This window comes from Nothobranchius furzeri, chromosome 13, assembly GCF_043380555.1.
Source record: "Nothobranchius furzeri strain GRZ-AD chromosome 13, NfurGRZ-RIMD1, whole genome shotgun sequence".
NCBI lineage: Eukaryota > Metazoa > Chordata > Actinopteri > Cyprinodontiformes > Nothobranchiidae > Nothobranchius > Nothobranchius furzeri.
This window is the reverse complement of record NC_091753.1, coordinates 54,122,488-54,134,982: the sequence shown is the minus strand read 5'-3', so window position 1 is coordinate 54,134,982 and position 12,495 is coordinate 54,122,488. Positions and strand designations below refer to the sequence as shown.

At 46.2% G+C, this 12,495-nt stretch overlaps 1 protein-coding gene across 6 annotated transcripts in view; it reads left to right on the top strand.

The window, feature by feature from the left end:
• robo1 (roundabout, axon guidance receptor, homolog 1 (Drosophila)) overlaps positions 1-12,495 on the top strand; it is a 327,637-nt gene that overhangs the window by 140,740 nt on the left and 174,402 nt on the right. Inside the window, exon 1 of one of the 6 annotated variants that reach the window (XM_054742444.2) lies at positions 5,397-5,673. The exons of the other annotated variants lie outside the window; for them this stretch is intronic. Coding sequence (XP_054598419.1) covers positions 5,613-5,673 — 61 coding nt within the window. The 5' untranslated portion in view covers positions 5,397-5,612. Of the gene's footprint in view, positions 1-5,396; positions 5,674-12,495 lie in introns of those variants that run through there. 6 annotated transcript variants of the gene reach the window in all.

Below are 12,495 nucleotides of genomic sequence, written 5' to 3'. Positions count from 1 at the left end.
GTCCGGGGGTTCTTGAGTACAGCTGATGGACCAGACTAAGTGGACAGGCGCTGTCTAATGGCCTGATGGTTAGTGCGGTTTCTGCCACAGAAGTTCCAAAAACATGACAGACGTACACTTAAAGGTGTTGAACACATGAAAACCATTTTTTTTCTGATTCTAATGCAGGGATGGGGAACCCTGGTCCATCGAGGGCCGCTATCCAGCATATTTCAGTTTCAACCCTGCATCATCGCACCTGATTTCAATCAGCAGGTGATTAACAGGCTTCTGCAGAGCTTGATGAGCTGCTGCACAGATGAATCAACCCCTGAATCAGAAGTGTTGGAGCAAAGACATGCAGGACACCGGCCCTCGAGGACCAGGGTTCCCCACTCCTGTTCTGACGGGTCACTCTGAGTTTTTCATGCAAGCTGAACATGACAATAGTCTCCTACACCAATCTCCTGCATTAGCTTCTGATAGAAAGTAGACGGTGAAACTCTAGGATAAGAAAATCTTGACAGCTCTACGTCACACTGTCACTTAACATTCATGGACTCACCCATCTTTGCTCACGACGGGGAAGGCTGCTGTTGGTTTAGAGTCCAGAAAACAGCAGAGAACGTCTCTGCTAGTAGAAGCTAACCATTAGCATTAGCAACTCCACCACACAGCAGAACTCCTTCAGGCTTGTGTTATTTGTGAAGATAAAACATCAACGTTGAAGAGCAAATCGAGTCACTGGTACAGTCGTGTTGCTGTTAGCCAATCAGAGGCAAGATATCAAATATCAGGAAATGAGACTCCAAATCCTGCCGTTTGAAGTTACTTAGTCCTCCAGCTGACTTCAACATCCTCAAGCTTGGTTTATGCTTGACGCATTTACTTTCCGCGCGGTGATGCGGCTCGCAGATGGAACACGCTTCACAACTCGTGGCGTTTATGGTTCATGCGGCTGGTCTCTGCGGTGAGCCAATATTCTCCCAAACTGTAGGGGGCAGCATGGAGCTCTGCAGCATGCATCCAACACTACACCATAGTAGAAGTAGAAATTACTCTTGTTTACAACATGGCATTCCAGCATTTTTTAACAGCGTCCTCGTCTTTTCCGACAGTGCGAGCTATTTCTCTCCAAGAATTATTAACAACATGTTGATCACGGTGATCTTTGAGAGCTGAATCATACAAATGTCTGTATTTACGAACCTCTGCCATACTAGTTCTTGCCAGTCCGCCATGTTTGTCCGCGTCCGACCGTCCGCGTGGTTAGAAAATTTCCTAGGTGTGCGGTGCAGAAAGTTTGGGCCGTGCGGAGGCGCGGTGGAGCGGCGTGGTTGTTAAAATGACGCAATTTTGCCACGCGGAGCCGTGCGGACCTCGCGGACGCGTCAAGCATAAATCAAGATTCAGACAGGTGCACTGGAGCTCCCATCCCCCCCCCCCCAGTGAACGACTACTAGGCATTCATTCCCACTAGAGACTGCTGCAGAAGTATTGAGTAAAGTTGAAATTTAAGTTTCTTTTAATACATAATTTGACCTTTCTTGCCTTCGTAAATTAATTTTAAAGAGACACTTTGTAACTTTTTCATATTTTTAATCATTTTCTTGAGCCATTGTGCTAAATTGACCCGTTACAGCAGGGGTGGGGAACCCTGGTCCATCGAGGGCCGCTATCCAGCATATTTTAGTTTCAACCCTGCTTCATCGCACCTGATTTCAATCAGCAGGTGATTAACAGGCTTCTGCCGAGCCTGATGAGCTGCTGCACAGGTGAATCAACCCCTGAATCAGAAGTGTTGGAGCAAAGACACGCAGGATGTCGACCCTCGAGGACCAGGGTTCCTCACTCCTGCTGTACAGGGTTAATGAAAGGCCATCCAGAATATTACATTTGCAGCTTCAGACTGGCGGGCCGCTCTGTTTGGACTTTAGGAAAAAATAGAGCTGACATACCTGGCGCTGCAGTCCTGCTCCGGCACGTTTCCTGCATGTTTTAGATCACGAACACATCTAATTTGTTTAATTTAGTGATGAACCACTCCTGTAGACACTAATGAAGGCTGGGAGACATTTCAGATGTTAGATGAAGGCGTTAAAAAGACAAGCGCACAGCGAGGAGATGAGTTTTGCGTTCAGTCCTACTAAGAGACACTAGAGGGTGCTAAAAGCAAGCCAAAACTGCCTAGTTCCCATTTAAATGTCCAGCTGGGATGTGGATCTGAAGGCACTTCTGAGATTTTTCAGGTCTTTAATGATTCAGATGTTTTTTGGCTCCAGCACACCTGATCTAAACCAGTTGTAAGAATTTACGAGACGAGTGATTAAAACGTGTTAAAGAACACGAAAGAGGAAAGGCTGTTGAGACGAATGGGAAAACTTCTGGAATTCAAACCACCTGTGACCTCCTCAGTCAGGAAGTCTCTGTCAATCTTTACCCCACTAGTGGGAAAAAGAGGTTAAAAAATGCTCCCCTGTCTACTGTGGGGAATAATTGTTTTTCCTCTGAATAAGCAGCATCTTTTTAGGGGAAATGTTTTGTTTCATGCCATCCTGCTTGGCCGGATTAGAAATGAAAGCCATGAAATAGTCTTAGCCGGGAAAAAAGGGAATGTGGGTTCTTTGCCTTACCCCCGCCTGAGCTGTCACCCCATCACCTCTACGCTGAGGGGGCTGAGGTTTTGTGAGGAGGCCAGCGCATCTGAATGGAGACCCAGCGTGTCGTCTACAGGACCCCCCCCCCCCCCCCCCCCCATGGCCTTCTCTAAGCACAGAAACACCAGAAAAGACAGAATGTCCACAAAGTCCTTTAAGAAGAGATTTATCAGACATAAAAAGGCAGGGAAGATGAGAGACGCTCTTTCCGTGCAGCGCTGGAGACGGGAGTGAACTCTGCCATGCATGTTGTGTGTTGAGATGCTCTCATTACAATCCCATTGGATTATTGGGGGGGGGGGGGGGGGGGGGGCATTCTCACTGGTTTTAGGGAGATGGTTAAGTCTGATTTGGCCAATCTCAAGGGTAGCAGGAGGAAGGATTTGCGGGAATGCGTGTTCTGGGAATTATCAAGATGATGTTTTAAGAGAATTTTTCAATTTTCCCACATTTTGAAAAACTTTTGCATCAAAATTACATTTCCTGTGTCTGCAGAGATTAAAGTGTTTTTGCATGGACACCTGCACGGTTCTGGCCTGGTGTTTATGCAGATCACCATGCAGGTTGTGCGTTTATGGGCGGTGGTGTTGGCGGTGCTGGTCACGCTCGGAGGTCCGCTCAAGGCCCATCGCCTCACCGGCTCGCTGAAGGCTCACTGGTGCAAATGGATGCATGACCGTCTTCACCAAAACCAGCAGACGCTCGGGCATTCCCACAAATGTAGCCGGGTCTCCCACAGTAAGTGCAGAAGTCCTCTTTCTGGGTGTTGCAGCTCGGGATTCCTGGAAGGCTCTTTGTGTGAAAACATTTAGGCAGTGGTGTTGGACGCTTCTGGTAGGATGTCGTTTTTCTTGTTCATCTGATCAAAGTTGCAGCAGGAAAAAAAATGATGCAGAAAACCCCCTTTTTGTGCAAAAACCTAAGGTGCAACACACAGAGCTCATTAAACGTGCGTAAGGGTTTGATCAGCTAACACAAACGTGGTGCTTTTATGTTTTGGGAAAATTTAAAAGTAAAAAACAGTAATTCTTTCTCCTGTAATGCATCAGAAATTGAAAACACTCATCCCAGCACTTCCACATCCCCTCCTGCGTTGATGGGTCTAAAAGTGAAATTTGCTGATAATTGCTTCTATTTTACAGCCGTCTGCTACTGGCTAAAGGAAATGCAACTGTTCTGGCGGTGGTATTGAGCCGAGGAGCCACTTTACAGAGCCGGGGCTGTAAAAAGCTTTCAGGAAAATCGGGCGTGAGTGAGAACGGAGCGCTCGGAGCTGTAATGTAATGCACACATGGACGAATGAGAAATAAAAACAAGCTCAGAGCTGAAACACGAGCTTCCCTCCCGCAGCTGCACTCTTCTGCAGCTTTCTGCTGGTCAAACATCGCACCAGGGAGGATTAGATTGAATTTTCAGATATTAATTTAAGAAAAAGGTAATTTATTGCACCGTTTTTAGTGTTGAATTCAATGTATTTGTAGTTAATATTACATCCACATTTTTGTTTCTGTGATTTTATTGGAATAGTGCACAAAATAAGGTGTGAGAGGAGGATTTTCACTATTTTTATTATTAATACATTATTATTATTATTATTATTATTATTATTATTATTATTATTATTATTATTATTATGAGACTAATTTTAATAGATAAAATCAAAACTTTTTCTCCTGAATCCAGATTAGTTTTGGATTATGTCAAGCTGCTTCCACCGGAGGGCGCTGTTCGTTAACTAATGCTCAGTGACGCAGACTGGAGGAGGAAAGGCTTTTGTTCCTTTAAAAAAAACTTCCTGATTTTTAAACAAACTTCACTTTTTAATCTAAAACGTATCATGAAGTTTTAACCTCATTTGATGTGAAACTAGATTTTTTTAAAAAAGCTGTTTTCTGCCGATTTTTTGGGGAATAAAATCTGAGATGAATTTGCAGCTCATTGATGTCTGAAGTGGAAAAACAGGATATAAAAAATGTTTTATTCAAGCGGATGTCAAATAAGCGCCGTGGAAAAATACCGTAGACCTTTAAAAAAGGGACATAAACTGTTTATTTCCTTAAGTTTTATTATTTACTTCAAGATTCAAAAATATTTTAAGGGAATCTCTTTGGGGGCTTTTAAATGTTTTTAATACAACGAAAACACAATAAAGGAGCAAAAGCATTAAAGTAGCGTATCATTTAAAAAACAGCTGATCATCAAAGCTAAAATGACAATAAACCCGGAAGTGCGCCTGTCAGCGGGGCGACGGCGCCTGAACGCACCTTCTCCCTCGGTGGATCCAGACGGGAAGAGGTTAAACCTCCGAGTCGCTGTGCGGACGGCTGGAGGACGCACGCGGAACATTCTGCTCTCTGTGAATGAAACGCTGCGACTATGACTCCGGATTCCTCCTCTTCTTCATCTCCTTCCTCCTCCTCATCTCTCCTGAGGTCCGGAGTCTGAAGCGGAGATCAGGAGCTGCGCGTCGGTGTGAACCAGAGGAAAAGTGATGGAAAAGTTGCTCTGAGCCCGGACTGGACACATTCAAGAAGTTTCTGCTTTTGTGGGGACAGATGAGTTCAGTCTGGACTGAAATGATGTGACTGCGGACTAAAGCCACCCTGGATTTACGCTCTGCTTTGCTGCGGGTTTTGGTCACTTTCTGACTCTCCTGTTTTCATTTTTGCGCAGATCCTACATGCCTTTAGCAGGATTTCCGCAGGTCCGAGCGCAGGGCGGCGGGATGAACCCAAAGAGCGGACAGAGTTGTGAAACGCGCAAACGGGACTCACGTTCAGATTAGTTGGAATAGTTCCTGGATTGTTGCGCCTCAGTCCAGAAACCAGAGCGAGCGAGCGCCTCACTCCTGGGACTCCAAACAGACGCTGGACTTTATAAACTGTTTCAGCTTTTGTCATGGAGTAGTGGATGCCTGAGTGGTTCTGTTGAATAATCTGGGTTACACAAGAACATTTCTTATAAGAGAGGCGCTGAATGATGTCTCCAGCTTCAGTTGGATTTGTTCTTCTGTTAGGATTTCTCCATGTGGGCTCAGGTGAGTTCAGAAGAATGATTCGCAACAACTCAGCAGCTTATTTTTAATATTTACTAAAAACATTCATGAACTTAACTCCAGATGCAAATTGATGCTTAAAAAGTCATAAATATGAGGATTTGTGCACAAAAACACGATTTTGCTTGTGAATTTCATCTCGTGTGTGATTTGTTGGTTTAATTTATACACATAAATATTTCCCTGGTGTCTAATTTTAGTTTAAAGGCTTTTAAAAGTGGTAAATGAAGATTTTTTTTTGTGGGAAAGAAAAATCAACATCCTAAATTTTAAAGCTGAGCTCTCATAAAGTCGCACATAAAGTGCTGAGGCCATGTGGGATCAGTGAAGGGAGCAGCTCTCATCGGTCATGCAGACAGGAGAAGCCCCAGTGGGAGCCATGTTTCCATGCATGTTGGGATTCTCACCCTGAATGACTGTTATTGCTGACTACAACGTTTTTATTTTTTTTTTTATATCAACTCAACAGATTTAGCTTTATTTGTCATTTGAATCCGGTGTTCTGTGCCATGCACCAACACAGCTTTCTGATGCTGCTGCTAGTTATTTGTTTTCCTACATGGAGCTCATGTCCCCCCAACCCATCACATGGATGTCTTTATGGAGTTTCTGGACCGCGCTGGCTGGGGCTTTCCAGGTCAGTTGCTCTAAAGTTCAGAAGTGAATCATCCCATCGATATTAAGAGGAAAGGGAACATTAACTCGTATAAAATCTGAGTTTCAAACCCCCAAAAAATCACTCAATAAAACAGGATTAAACAAACGCAGGGTGTCCTGTTTAGATATAAAGTTTGTTTTAGCTCACCAACGCGGTAAACAGCGGTGTGGCCTGGGCCCTTTGCACTGCTGCAGCGTTGCTCTGGCTAACCTACAATTACCTTAGTGATTATTTTCAAGTTTGAACCCGAAAAGCCGCTGAAGCCTAAATCTGTTGTCTGGTTCCAGATTTCTCGTTTTCAGGGGCTTCGTCCCTTCTTCAACAACTTTTCTTTATTCGGGGTTTTAGTTCGGGTGTAAAGGGGAACCTAAATGTCCCGGAGAAGCGAGCGGTCTGTGAGGAGTTGTCATGAAACCTAAACAGGAAGTGAGGTCAGAGGTTGTTCCTGAGAACTAGGTGGTGGCTCCGTCTGCTCCACCTTGAGTCGCCAGCAACGGTCCGGTCCTGTGAGAGGGTCTTTCATACACCAGGGTCTCGTATTACCCCTCAGCATGGGGATGTCTAGCAGTGTTTTATGGTGTGTGTGTGGGTGTGTGTGTGTGTGTGTGTGTGTGTGTGTGTGTGTGTCAGCCGTTGGTTGGAGGAGTGAGACGGACTTCACTGACTTTGTGTTTTGCCGTTAATGAAGCGTTGCTTTGACGCGCAGAAGTTATCGAATCGTAAGGAAACTCTCTGAATCGTGTGACGTTACCTTCACGCTGCTATCCAGGCAGCAGCTTTTTTATCCCGGCTTGCTTCGGCGAAACAGAAGGAGGTCCGCCGACCTTTGCCCTGTCAGACTTGTGATGGCTTGCTTATTGCCCCTCTCTGCTCTGTCTGAAGGTTGTAAATTGATACCTTCGCCTGTCAAGTCCCACCCTGTTATCAGTGATCTGTCCTCCTCCTGTACACTAAATGCTTGTTATCTTGCCTCCACGTGCTCGTCAGACCCCACAGACACCGTTCAGGTGGAGGCAGAGGGGTGGCTGCGCTCAGTGGGACCCTGGATCGTTCTGAGGAGACGGCTGCTGTGGAAATGAACATTAGAGACAAACCTCCAGCTCGTCTCGTAAAGTTCACGCCCGTGTTGCTGTAAATTGTTATCCAGCCCGCCGCGGCGTGCTGATAAAGACGTGTGCAGTGGGAGTGGTGTCCCGGTAGTCAGCCCCAGCCACGGTGCAGAGATGTGCCGGTCGTGACAAATTGACTCATAAGTGCTGATAAATTGCAGAGGTCTTCTAGTCGCCACGTCACGATGGCGTGACGAGACGCAGCCGACTCCACGGCCGGTTAATGGCCAGAGACCACAGGTGAGACTTGTCTCCGTGACTGCCTCTCACTTTAGCCGCGTTTCCACTGCAGGAGCTCTGGGAGATTTGGGAGGGGGGCAGGTGACAGGAAAATCAGCCCGTTCAGCCGTTAGCGTGTAGCTAGTGATGTCACTGCCCAGCCATCATGCGGGCCCTATATGGGTATATGTGGGTTAGGGTTAGGGTTCGTCTGCAGTTTCCATGGGGGGCCCACAAGGGTGTGCCCACATAGATCTTAAGGGCCCCTACATGAGTTTTCAGAGGGACTCAGATAGTTGGACTCATACATGGGCCTGTTACAATCTGTGGGGTAAATCAACGTGGGGCCTGCATGGAAAATATGGACAAACCCTGTTGGCACCCATATGTTTGCCCATGTATATCCATGTGGGGAACCATCTATTGGTGCTGGCTGGGTGATCAGTGCCAAAAGGCGCCTACAAACATCAATGACATTACGTTTTATTTTATGGATGTAAGCCGTAATTTAATCCATTGAGGCGGGCGGGTGAGCAGAGCAGCGTTCAAAGACCGGAAGCAGCACGGTTTTCTGTAGGAGACCAAGCAACAGCGTAATTTACTGCGTTGTGGGCGGATTTTTGTTCAGGCGTTCAGTTTAGAAATGAGAATTTCAGCGCGGCGTTAACGCTGCCTCTTGTCTTCTCCTTTCACTCCGCTTTACCAGCAGCTCTTCCAATTTTACAAATGCTGGATGTTCGGTGACACCTGACGATGTCATTCCCTAATGAGTTCCAATCAACCTGCATGCATTAGTCACAAGCCCCGCCCAGTACCTCACCGGCCTTTTGTAAACAGCCGGGTACTTGGTTGGAACCTGAAACGGACCCCCGGTGAAGGGTCCGGTAAAACTACCCGGAAGCTCCGATGGTGGAAACGAGTCTCACGTCTACAAATGTCCTCATGAAGCCTCAAACGTCCCTCACGCTCACCAGCTTTGCATCAGTGTTGCGATGTTCCTGATGGGTCCCATAACGGTTTTCTTTAGTTGAATTTAAATCTCTCGAGAGTGCCGCCTCGCCTCGCCTCTTTTCCCTCCGCTTGGAAAATCTCACACCTGTGCAAGGTGAAAGTGCCATTAAAGCCACATCTCCATGACTTCCACTAATGCACATTAATCGGATCCTAATCCCAATGAAACAAGCTTTTATGCCTTAAGATCCGGGATTAGGCAGCCTCTGGGATTAGTAAACCCTGACGGAGGAATGCAGGAGGGCGGGCGGCTCTTCCCGTTGATGGGAACTTACAGCTGAGTCATTAATGATCGACAAGATAAACATTTCAAAGCAGTTGGTTTGAGGGCAGATAAATTAGGCGGCGGTGCTTAATGACCTGCTTTCCTGCCACTGCTCTTCCTTTAATGACCTAAAAGTGCTGCTTAATTGGATTAAATGAACAAATCCAACTGATGTCGATGGTTTGTGATTTCCCCCTGGCTGCCGCTCACACGTCTTTAGGGCAGCCAGAGGGTCAGAGTGTTTTTTAAACTGAAACGTGTCGCTCTTGGTATTTTGTAACCGATGCGAAGCCCCAAACATTCTGGGACCTTCTAAGATGGTCAGGATCATAATTTGATCAAAATATTTGCCTCCCGGCTGATTGGAACCCGGAGGCGCATCCCAGACGCTCCGGTACAGTTAATGCATCTTGTCCTGACAGCTGACGTGGAGGACAAACACCCCCTTATTCCCCCTTAGTGTAAAGGTGATGGACGGTGTTCCCTCGTAGGATGAAAGGTGCTGTCTGCTTTCTGTCCCAAATCAAAATGGTGGAGTTTGAAGTCCTGCAGCTTTGTTTTCTGACACGAAAAATGCAAAAATCATCTGTTGCACAATCAGATTAGGTTGTCTTTAGGGATGTGAATCTGACCCCTGCTTTCCACCGGAGCCGTCAGCAGCACGTCATAGCTGCTGATAGGAACCGCTGTGGTCAACAGAACCTTTTCCACTGGAGCCGTCAGCAGCGCGAGTCGGCCGCGTCTCAGGAGCAGCATGTCGCGGCCCTTACGCGCCGGTTCTATTTTCTACGCGCGACGCCTCTGAAACGGGTCAAGTTCGACATTTTTTGGGGCGGAAAGACAGGAAATTGGACGCGGAAACGGAGCAAAGCTCCCGAGATTTTCAGAATAAAGAAACGTACTGCCTTCCAGTTGCTTTACTTTAAAAAAAAGTTACTAACTGTGCGGCCCCGTGGGAAGTTATCACCTAGCTAGCGGTCTCCTTTGTTTTTCAGGTCCGTATTGGTGATTATAAAACGGACAGAACATAAAACACAAACCATGTTGTAGTTTTCTCCTGCTTGTTGTTGTGTTTACTGACGAAGTCACTCGTGTGACTTCGTGCTCGGTCGGTGACAGCTGCTCCCCTGCTGCTTCGCGTCTCGTGGGAAGGGCCAAGCAGCAGTTTACGCGAGCAAGACGTGCTGCTGCAGTAACGTGCTGCTGACGGCTCCCGTGGACAGGAGGGGTTAGAGCAACTCACGATTTGATTCGATTCAGATTCTTGGGGTGTCGATTCGATTCAGAATTGATTCTCGATTTAAGCCGATTCACAGTCAGTATTAACAAAGCGCGTCAGCTCCAGGATGAACTACTTTGTTGTACAAGATAGTTAAAGCTATGGGACGTTTTTATTTGACTTTAAACTGGTCATGCTCCAAAAATGCTAATTTACAATGTAAACTAAAGTGATTCTAAAACTGTAAACAGAAGCAATCTTTTGACCAAAAGGCAACATTTATTTTTGCTTACCTTGTAAAATATAACAAATCTGTAGTTACCTAACAGTAGCTTTGAAAGTAATACGGTCAAATACTTTTCAAGTATGTGTAGAAACAAGTTACATGAGTAATCCTGAGTACTCATTTATCAACTTTGAAAATAATTATGAGAATATCTCAAATTTCTGAGTATGGAAAAAATTACATTCAAGTTCCCTCTTATCAGCAGATTCAAACATAAATCATCTCAATTTATGGGACCACAAAAGTAATCGGAGTACTGACTCTCCTAACAAAGACCAAAAAACAGACAAAAGTGCATCTCAAACCTGTAACGTGCCAAATATTTGAGTTCCTGGAATCGATTCTGAACCTTTGTGAATCGATTCTGAACCTTTATAAATAAGAATCCCAATTCAGACTTGAATCGATTTTTTTCAGCACCTCTAGTTGTCTTCTACATTACAGACGAGTGTCGCAGCAGCTCTCGCGTCTCCGTGGTGACAGTAATGTAGATGTGAGGGAGAAGACGCTGGGTTAGAGAATGACTCTCCTCTTACCCCCACCCCCACCTTTCCTCCCGTTTTTCTGTGTTTTGGCTCCAATTTTTAAGACTTGCCTTTTTTTGTGGCTGGTCAGTGCTAAGCCTTAAAAAAAAAAAAAAAAAGCAGGCCGACACACACACAAAGCCTGTGGGATGTGAAACGGGGAGAGTGCATTGTGTTGCCCTAACGGGGCGTTTGTGAGGGAGGGGAGGAGAATGGTTCATGTGGGGCTGAGGGCGTGAGGAGTGTTGAGGTTCGGATTGCCGCGGCACAAAGGCTGCCCCGGGTTGTGGGAGGAGGAGGGGAGGACGGAGGAGTCAAACACACTACCATACGCCGGCTCGGGGAATACTTTTGATCCAGCTCCCGTGCTCACATTGCATATTCGCAGCGGTCCCTTGTGGTGCTGAATGTGCTGATTAGGATGGCGGTGGTGAAGAATTGTGAGGAAAGCTGGTGCAGTTTTTTATTTATATATATATAATAATAAAAAAAACTGGAGTGCATCCGAGGGACGGCGGGGTTGGTTTAGCTGATTAAATGAAAGGGGGGGCGTTGAGCATCCCTGTTATATTTAAATTTTACCTCCTCAGTAACTCCCAGAGGGTTTTCCTTGGCGCTGGCTGTGGTGGTGAAGCTACATTACTGTGGGGTGCTCCGGCTTCTGCATTTTAAAAAGCCTCAGACCTCCTCCCTCTCCTTCATTTTCTCCACTGGGGAGGCTGAGGGATGTCCGTATCCTTCCTTCCTTCCCCCTCCCTGAGCTCAGACCTCCTCCCAGCCTCTCTGACCATTCTGTTACCCTCTCATTTAAAAGCCTGGGTACACTTTTGAAATGCTAAACCTCTTTGGTGAAACCTGACAGGGGAAAACGCCACTAAGAGGCGCGAGGAATAGATTAAATTAGCAGTTAAAAGAGGTTCTGCTAATTAGTTGATTTATGTTTCTGTTTCCGCCCTCTCTCACTCGTGCTGTCATAGTTGGGATTCTGTGAAGCGACGGCACTCTGCACCCACATCAGACGCCACCACTGCCTGTTTATTCCACATTTCAACACTTTCATTATTTTCTTGTGCAGAACTCATCCAGAGCCACCTCAGCAGAGCAGCCGCGCCGCTCCGGGGGCTAATTCTGTCGCACAAAAGATGGTGATAAAAGTAGGAGGGGTGTGCTCTATTTAAAGGGAAGCACTGCTAAACATAATTAATGAGAAGGTGACCTTGAAATTCACTATTATGGGACTGCTTTCAGAGCCAGTCCCACCATTTGGCTGTAACCATGGAGAGGGAGAGGAGGCTTCACACAAGCGGGTGTTTTTTCAACCTGCAGACACACCGTTGTGCTCCGAGCTGAGAGATTAACTTTAATCCAGCTCTATTATCGAGTTTAACCGCTCTCTGCTCCGTTTTGACGTGTTAAATCTGATGTCGCCACTAAAAACGAACACATAGATGCCAAACACTTGTGATTCTGCTCACCGTGGATCAGACATTTGTGGGCAACTTCCTGTTGCCTC